We start from the raw sequence: 8,884 nt of genomic DNA on the forward strand, positions 1-8,884 counted from the left end.
TGTGTCGGTTTAGCTGTGAGCATCTTCTACCACTGTCACACCTTCCAAACCAAAATCTATCTGTTAGAAAAAAACTTTTAGAACCTTTAAAAGAGGACAAAGACGCAAGCACACTGTCGACTTGCATTACAAACTGAAACCACATACAGTAGGTATAACTATTATTGATGGAAAAACTCTGCCGTGATGACTGTGCACTTTGGAACTGGACAGTAAATGAAGCAAAAACGGGAACAATTTGAATCTCAGGGCCTAGTTTCTGCTGTGCAATCCCCCTGGTCAGGCTTCTCATTCGACAGGTCGTGGATCTTCTCAAACGATCTAGAACGGGCCTGGTTCCCGTCTGCGGAGTATACAGGGGAGTTATTGGCTCGTGAAACGTAAATAAGATTCGACGGTTGTCTGGGGTCCTCTTAAACCGTTTGAACATTTCCCCCCGTCACGGTGGTGGCTGCAGTGTGAAATGTTTGTTTGGAGAGAGATGTGTGATGCTGTAGCAAGAACTCAGGCCTGGGAGATGTGATTTAAGAGGTTTATGTGTCACGTCAACTTGTCACTAACCGACAACAGCTCATGGTATACTGGGCTGTTCATCGGTGTGGACTTCTCACAGGGTGAAAACATTGAAGTGGTTCTACGAAGCTCCAACTATTCAAATCAAAACAGTCTAGTCCTGAATCCTGGAAGACTTTCATCCCAAATCCATTCTTACAGCTGAGAAAGCAGGGCAGATTACAAACTTGGCTCAGGGTTGGAGCCAAATATAGCTGTCGAGCAGTGAACTCGAGAACAGCTGTGTCTTACATGGGTATGTCAACAACTGAACTATGAAAGAAGGACTTCAACACAGGTCACAGATTCAACACATTTGTCTCTTCGTTTCATAACAAGAGTACATATTGCAACTGCTAAAAGAGAAACCTTGATTCTTGCTTCACCCAATACTGTACCTGTGACACTGCTTCGTAGACAACAACGGTGTCATCAGTTTTTCCGGCATAGTTCTCTGTGAAAGATGTCCCCAAAGGGACACCATTCTAGGTCACTCATGACTGAACTTGTTAGGTGTCAGAACTGCTGTGTCGGCTCAACCAGACGCGCTCCGGACAAACAAATGAAGAACGCTTGGCAGGGAGCAAGAAACAGCCATCAAAAAGTGCTGAATCTTGGCCTGGGCTACGGTGTGGTTGACAGAAAAGTAATCACACTGTGAATGCTGGAGTCATAGCTTTCTCCAGGACAAAGAAAGGGTTGAACTTGCTTGTATCCAGCTGACTGCTTTGGTTGTTTCTGAATTATTTCATAAAACGTCCCTAACGCCCCTAGAAAAGGACAGTCTAGTCATTATATCATGGCTTATCTAATAGCTCATCTTAATGCTATACGATACAAGGTCGAACTCAATCACCGTACAACTCCTTCTGTGAAAAGAATAACCTTTATAGACCTACAGACCCAGGAAAGAGGAACTGCTCCAGTGGGAAACAGCTGTGCGGTAGCTTACCTGCCCTGTGCCACATCAAGGAGAGGTGCCATCTTAGATCCCCTGCAGATGAACCCCACAGCTCATTAGAATTCCTCTCAGGTCCGGTTTAAGACGAGCCCGCTGAGTTCACTGCTCCGATTTCCTCCGAGACAATATGTGAGCATTGAATAAGGGGCGAGAGGGGCTACCGTCACAGCACGGCCCCCTCACCTCCAGCTGTTTCACCTACCTCAAGGTTATTGATGCACCCTGGCTGAGAAGCAACCCAACAACCCCTGGCCGCTGGAAAATGGTACAAAGGTTCAAATCCGCATTGAATGTCATGTCAAATGCTGCCGTTTAAAAATATACCAAAAGCCATAGATTGTAGGCTAAATATTACGTTCAAATTTGTCATCGTGAGAGAAATCCCTTTAGAAATGTATTAAAACGACAAAGTTACCTGACCGTAGTTATATTGTAGCTCTAGGATCATATTCGTATGGAAGTGATACACGTTTATGAAACAAAGAGGGTGTTCCCCCTGAAAAGAGATAGGTTTGAAGGGTGCTACCAGTAAGAGCCTCGCCTTGCGCAACGCCCTCTGATTTGGAAAAAAAAGTATCTTCAAGAACTCAAAAACTTGCCTCGGTCAGTCAGTCTGCCGTGGACCGTTGCTCCACCACGTCCGCTATCACTGAAGGAGACTGCAGAGAGGGATAACTATGTCACCGTCTTGCCTAAGATACTTCAGGACCATTTAAATTATTGAAAGATTACATGTTCTTCATTTCTAAAGTTGAGATCCTGCGTTCCCGACAGATCTGATCTCAGGATAAGTGCTCATCTGCAGCCGGTGCAGCTCATCATTTGGAATCGTATTTTCTGGGATGTGACTCAACGTTTGGGATTTGTGGAGAAGGAACTTAGGAAATTGATTTCAGATAAAACAGCCAGGGAATAGTAGAGTGTCCACCCTGTGCCAAAATGGATACAAATCCAGGAATTAAATGTAAAATAGTGGTCGTCGGTGATAGCCAGTGTGGGAAAACCGCTTTATTGAATGTGTTTGCTAAGGATTCTTTCCCGGAGGTAAGCCTACCATTATAAATCTCTATAGGCTAATGAGAATAATTGTGCGTACATTCTTTGACAGGCGTAATGATTTATACTTGATGAAGCTGTCCTTTTGTCTGCACAGGGTTACATTCCCACGGTGTTTGAGAACTACACAGCCAGTTTTGAAATCGATATGCAGAGAGTTGAACTGCGTCTTTGGGACACCTCAGGTAGGAGCTTGTTATGCAAATGTACTTCTATGAATCTGTGCGCGTAATTAAGCGGTACGTGCGTCTTTAATTAAGAAAAGCTATATATTCAGCCTACTTGAATGACTGAAACGTAATTTGGAAAATGAGACAACTGCAGCGCTTACTGTAGGCTACGGCATCGGCCAGCCCGGATCGAGAAGCTGACGATGTCTGTCTGGAATGCGAGGGAAGCAAGCTACGAGTTGATCTGGTTATATGGAAAAACCTCATCCCAGACACACAGCATAGCACCAGCATCGAGGAACACCAACATTAACTCGCACAAAAGCCTTAGTGGTCAATGATAATTCCTCACACAAGACTTTCTGGCGTAATTTATCTGTCGTTGAGCAGTAAAAAAAAAAACTTAATAAGGGCGTAACTGAGAGAGACTGCTTGACTCGCCAACAAATACAAATGTTCTCTCTAAAAGCTTGGCCTGCCCTCTCACATTACTTGTTTTATAAAACCTCTCCCCCTGCATTCTCTCACTCTCCTGGGGGATCTCTGGGCCAGGTCTGGAGGTAATTACCTCCTATAGCTGACACCCAACCACCCTCCCCCCTGCTGCCTGCCTGCTGCCCAGCCCTGGAGATGCCTCTGGGAGGGGGAGGGGGGGATGTAGGCGGGGTGCTTTGGGCCGGACTGTTGGATTTAGGGAGAGATGTGGGCTGTAGTGTTGGGTTTAGGGGGAGATGTGGGCTGTAGTGTTGGGTTTAGGGGGAGATGTGGGCTGTAGTGTTGGATTTAGGGAGAGATGTGGGCTGTAGTGTTGGGTTTAGGGGGAGATGTGGGATGTAGTGTTGGGTTTAGGGGGAGATGTGGGATGTAGTGTTGGGTTTAGGGGGAGATGTGGGATGTAGTGTTGGGTTTAGGGGGAGATGTGGGCTGTAGTGTTGGGTTTAGGGGGAGATGTGGGCTGTAGTGTTGGGTTTAGGGAGGTGGAGGAGAGATGTAGGCTGCCTCTCTGACCCCCAGCTGATTGTGGCGTCCCCTGGGTCTGGCCTGGGCAAGACTCAGTGATTACACTGGAGCTCAGGAAGAGCTAATCTCACCACACACACACACACACACACACACACACACACACACACACACACACACACACACACACATGCATTTAGGCTGGCCCACATCTAAAGCATTCCACCGGCAGCCTTCTCTTGTCATAAGTTAATGTGATAACAGAGAATAGTTATGATAACAGTGTGATTAGGGAACGTCTCCCAGAGATCCTATGTGTTTCTGTCATTGATACCACCCCCATGACCGTTGATGCTATAGACCTTGTTGAAGGTACAGTGGTAGATGGTGCCACGCCGTCCCCATCAAACCTATAATATTAGACCTTCCTAGAGCACAGGGATGGGGGTCGGGGGGGGCGGGGCACATGAGAATAGGACTGTGAACCAGTTTGCTGAAAGGTCATCAGAAGTGCCCATGTGCCCATGTCTGAAGGAATATCAGTGCTGGGGGCAGGAACAACCCCTCTGTGGCAAATGTCACAGGTCAGGCTGGGAAGGAGCCAAACCGAGGTGAAAACATCTCCCTTTGTCCTTTAGTAAATGTGCTTTGTACATTTGATACGATGCACTTCTGATCTTAGATTTTATGCTGTACTTTCTGTAAGCGCTTTTGTCGAAAAAAATAGTTTTGGAGCAAAGCATCTGCTACATTCATAAAATGTTCCTGCAAATGTGTTATTAGCATGAACCGTGGCTTCATGCTAAACATAATCATCTGTGGTCGAGCATTGTTACAACACTTTGTGTGCTTGGAACCACTTAAAAAACAACACGAAAATTCAAAAAGCTATAAATCTACATGAATTCATCGTTCAACATGAACCTACATCATTAGAAGTGCATTCTTTATGAGTTGGAGTAATGACGAATTGTCTTTAGAACAGAATGATTATAAATGAACAATTTCAATATAATCCACCAATGGAGAAGCCCTTTACTGAGAAGCCAGGAATATCTTTGTCTGACGAGGTACCATCATTAGTATTAAATGTAAGCTGACAGTTACTGCTGTGTCATCATTAAAACTCTGCTCAAAGGCATCAGTTTCCGGTAGTCTCTTCACTTGTGTGGACATTCTCCCTTTTCATTAGCTCCATCTTTGAACAATACTGTTTTAGTGTTCCCGTGAAGAAGAAAAAGCCTTCCCTGAGAGGTATGCGTCTTCTAATCCCTCACACATCGCAGCAGAGACGTCCTGAAGATGGTGAGGCCGGTCTGTGAAAACACGGGCCTCTGCTCTGTTTGTTTAGCATGAGAAATCAGACTCGCCAGACGTGAACATATTTCATCACTGTTTGCATCTGCTGGTGTGGATTTGTTCATGGAAAAAATGGAGGGTTGGGGGCCAAACCTCGCCATGTGTTCAGGAACATTCTCTGCTCCGCACGGGCCCCCTAGGAACCCAGGAAGGCCCTCCTGAGATCCCCGGCTGGGGTTAATCAGTGCAGAGGTAAATGCAAGTGAAAATGAAAAAAAGACAGATGGTGTCATTGGCACCATGGCCACCAGTGTTGGTACAGAGCTGAACATCTGGGTTTCATCTGGTTATCAAAACATCTTAGCCTTTCAGAGGTTATAAAGTCACTTTCAAAAGTAATGGATCAGGTTTTGACTGATTGTTATGACGTTCCGTAATGCTATGAAATAGCACACTTGCACTCTGCGTATATTCTCGTACATGGACAATTCAGCCTTTGAGCCTGGCTACTATATACTGCTTTGTCTCCTATGGAGAAAAGCCTTGGGCCCAGTGTCTTTGCAAATTGACACAACTTTCCTTTCTCTTTGAACAGAAACGACTTTTACCCTGCAGTTGAGACTGAGGGATAGGGTTGGGCCAAAAGACAGGTTGCTTTCCAAACACCCAGAGGGAGAAGAGAGGGAAAAGTGGAGGGAGGAGAGGAGAGAGTCAAATGCTTCTCGTTGACCAGCCCACAGACCACCCTACCTTGGGAACACACATAATCTCCCAGCACATTCCTCACAAGGGAACAATGGGGAGGGGTTTCTCCAGGTCCCCGCTGCTCTGGTTCGGCTTCCCTGCCTGGGGGCTAGGTGACCGGGAGCTGCTCTCCGTGGCTCCACGCTCTCTCAAAGACAACACTCAGGTTACATCTCACTTTGTGGACCGCTCACCATTTGCGTCACATGCACTCATATTGTGTGTGTTGAAATGGGAACCGATGTAACTGAGCTGTGTACTTGTGTGAGTGACCAGAATGTGTGTGTGTGTGTGTGAGTCAATTGTGACAGTGTGAGTTAGGGCATCTGAGAAGCAGGAAAAGGTGACCTCGAGGAAGTTCCGGAACTTCCTCGAGGTCACATGCTATCTAAGAGTAAGAGATACGACTCAGTCGCCACAAAATGTGTTTTTGTTGTTTTTATCGGAATCAGCATCAATCTTCTGCCTCAGATGAGAGAGTCAGAGGAAAGCCCACGTGCACCGCTGAGCAAGCGACAGTCTCTGACTTGAGGCCATGTCTTTCATTTCCAGGTTCTCCATACTACGACAACGTGCGACCTCTCTCCTACCCGGACTCTGATGCTGTCCTCATCTGTTTTGACATCAGCCAGCCAGAGACCCTGGACAGCGTGCTGAAGAAGGTGAGTGACGGAGAGAGATGGGAGCGTTTACGTCCAGGAAGCTGCGTCACCTGTGTCGTCCGTCCCCCCCCCCCTGGAGGTGGAGCAGGAAGTATGTTCACGCAGTCTCCTGACCCTCGCTAGAAACCCCATCTCTGGGTCAAGTGGTTTCTGAAAAGCTTCCTCTGGCAGGAAAAACAGAATTAGGGCCGTACCAGAGAGGACAGGGTCGTACCACTGTGAGAGATGATGTGGGGGGGGGGTGTCTGGATACTTCAGACTCTCACATGAGGCTTACCAGGAGTCGGTCCAGACCCTTCTCTCACGTGGTGACTCAGACTGGGCTACGGTATGGAGGTTGGCCCCTGACCTACGCTGTCACTAAGCCCTGGTCTTGGCGCAGCTGAGAAGGATGTGGTCAAGAGAGAAGAGAGGGAGCACGAGAGAGCGAGAATGGGGTGGGTGGAAGGGTGGAACCGAGGAAAGAGAGAAAGATAGAAAGAGGGAGGTAGAAAGAATATGGAAGTAGTATCCTGTGTGAAACAATCACTTGTCTGTTCTGCTCTCTAACCTTCCCACCAAGGGGCCTTCGTGTCTCTGCCCCTCCGCCCCCCCCCACACACACACACACAGACACACACACACACACACACACACACACAGACACACACACACACACACAGACACACACACACACACACACACACAGACACACACACACACAGACACACACACACACAGACAGACACACACACAGACACACACACACACACACACACAGACACACACACACACACACACACACAGACACACACACACACAGACACACACACACACAGACAGACACACACACACACACACACAGACACACACACAGACAGACACACACACAGACACACACATTCCAACAACCCTAATCAGACTAATAACAATCCCTCTCCCTGTTTCTCTGTCCTCCAGTGGAGGGGTGAGATCCTGGAGTTCTGCCCCAACACCAAGATGCTGCTGGTGGGCTGCAAGTCGGACCTCCGCACCGACCTCTTCACCAAATCCCACAGCAGGCAGACACCAGTGTCATACGACCAGGTACGTCATTGACTTTGGAGAGCCATCTCTAAGTGCTGATAATGCATTCTCAATGGAATGTCCAGTTTCACTCATCTAGATAGACTGAATGTGTCCACCCACTGTACAACTTTGTCACATTAGTGAAACAGTCGTGTTGACTCCCTCTCCCTCACTGGCCCGCTCTAGCCTCTGTTAGCATCCGAATCTCTTCTAACCCCTGTGTGTGTATGTGTGCGTGTGGTGTGGTGTGTGTGTGTACCTGATCCTCTCTCAGGGCTCCAACATGGCCAAGCAGCTGAGTGCCCCCTACATCGAGTGTTCCTCCCTGCAGTCTGAGAACAGCGTCAGAGACATCTTCCACGTGGCCACGCTGGCCTGCGTCAACAAGAACAGCAAGAACGTCAAGCGCAGCAAGTCCTCCAGGGCCACCAAGAGGATGTCATCCTCCCACGGGCCCGTGGACCTGCCCACCGTTGTCAGCGACTACCAGAAGACCAAAGCCAAGACCTGCACCCTCATGTGATTGGCTGCTTAAGATGACACTTTATTCATCCCCAGGTGGGGACATTTGGTTTTTGTCACAGAGCCCTCCCCCACAGCTTGCAGCCTGGCCGAGGAGGTCACGTGATTGGACCCTGACCTGAGGTTTTCATTGGAGGATTACATCTGAGGAGACCTGGGAACAATGGGTATTTTTGTGCTTTGTTGAGAGCATTGACAGTCTTCTGCACAGAGAACACGGCAAGTTGGAAGGACGAACCTTTGGACCTGTCAGAACCACTTGTGGTGCAAGGATTTTCACCCCCAAAAAATGTGCTTGGAAAAACAAGCACAAACTAAATAATTATACATATTTGGACTGGCTTTACCTCCATGTGGACATCTGGTATGTCTGTTACCACAGTGTCATGGGTTCATTTAAACCCACGACATCCTGCAGAGGAACTACTGAAACGTTGCTATAGGAAGCCTACAGGAAGGACTTCAGCAATATGTGCTTCAGATGGGATTATGGAGAAAGTAAACAGGGTCAGAGGATCCTGTCCATTCAAACACTTCATCGTCTGAAGTGCTTTTGGTTCACTTAGGTACGGATCACTCAGACTGTAGGACTTTAACAACCGTTTAGCCGTTTAAAATGGAGCTAGTGAGGGGGTTATGGTATGTAGTAGACGGTGCTGTAGTGAGGCTGTAGTGTGTAAGAGTCTGCAGGCTGGGTAGCGCTATGTGACAGTAGTGTTGTTCAACAGACCCCTGCATGTCATAGAGTCCCAGTTCATGTCACAAACCTTGGTTGGTTGCTTATCCTAATGAAGTCAGTGTATTTCCTATGAAGTTTTATTTGTCAACAAAAGTCAAAATAGTTCACAACAACTGTCATTCTTTTCCATTGTACTCTTAAAATGTTTTGTTTTTTATGCTTATAAATTCAA

The 8,884-nt window shown here is 47.3% G+C and overlaps 1 protein-coding gene across 1 annotated transcript; it reads left to right on the forward strand.

Annotated features, from left to right (window-relative positions):
• Nucleotides 1-2,136: 2,136 nt before the first annotated feature.
• LOC136958980 (rho-related GTP-binding protein RhoE-like) lies at nucleotides 2,137-8,116 on the forward strand. Its single transcript, XM_067253151.1, has 5 exons — nucleotides 2,137-2,557; nucleotides 2,667-2,754; nucleotides 6,295-6,404; nucleotides 7,344-7,469; nucleotides 7,726-8,116. The coding sequence occupies exons 1-5, from the start codon at nucleotides 2,453-2,455 to the stop codon at nucleotides 7,972-7,974; spliced, it is 678 nt and encodes a 225-aa protein (XP_067109252.1). The 5' UTR covers nucleotides 2,137-2,452; the 3' UTR covers nucleotides 7,975-8,116.
• Nucleotides 8,117-8,884: the final 768 nt, after the last annotated feature.

This window comes from Osmerus mordax, chromosome 2 (assembly GCF_038355195.1).
Source record: "Osmerus mordax isolate fOsmMor3 chromosome 2, fOsmMor3.pri, whole genome shotgun sequence".
Classification (NCBI taxonomy): domain Eukaryota; kingdom Metazoa; phylum Chordata; class Actinopteri; order Osmeriformes; family Osmeridae; genus Osmerus; species Osmerus mordax.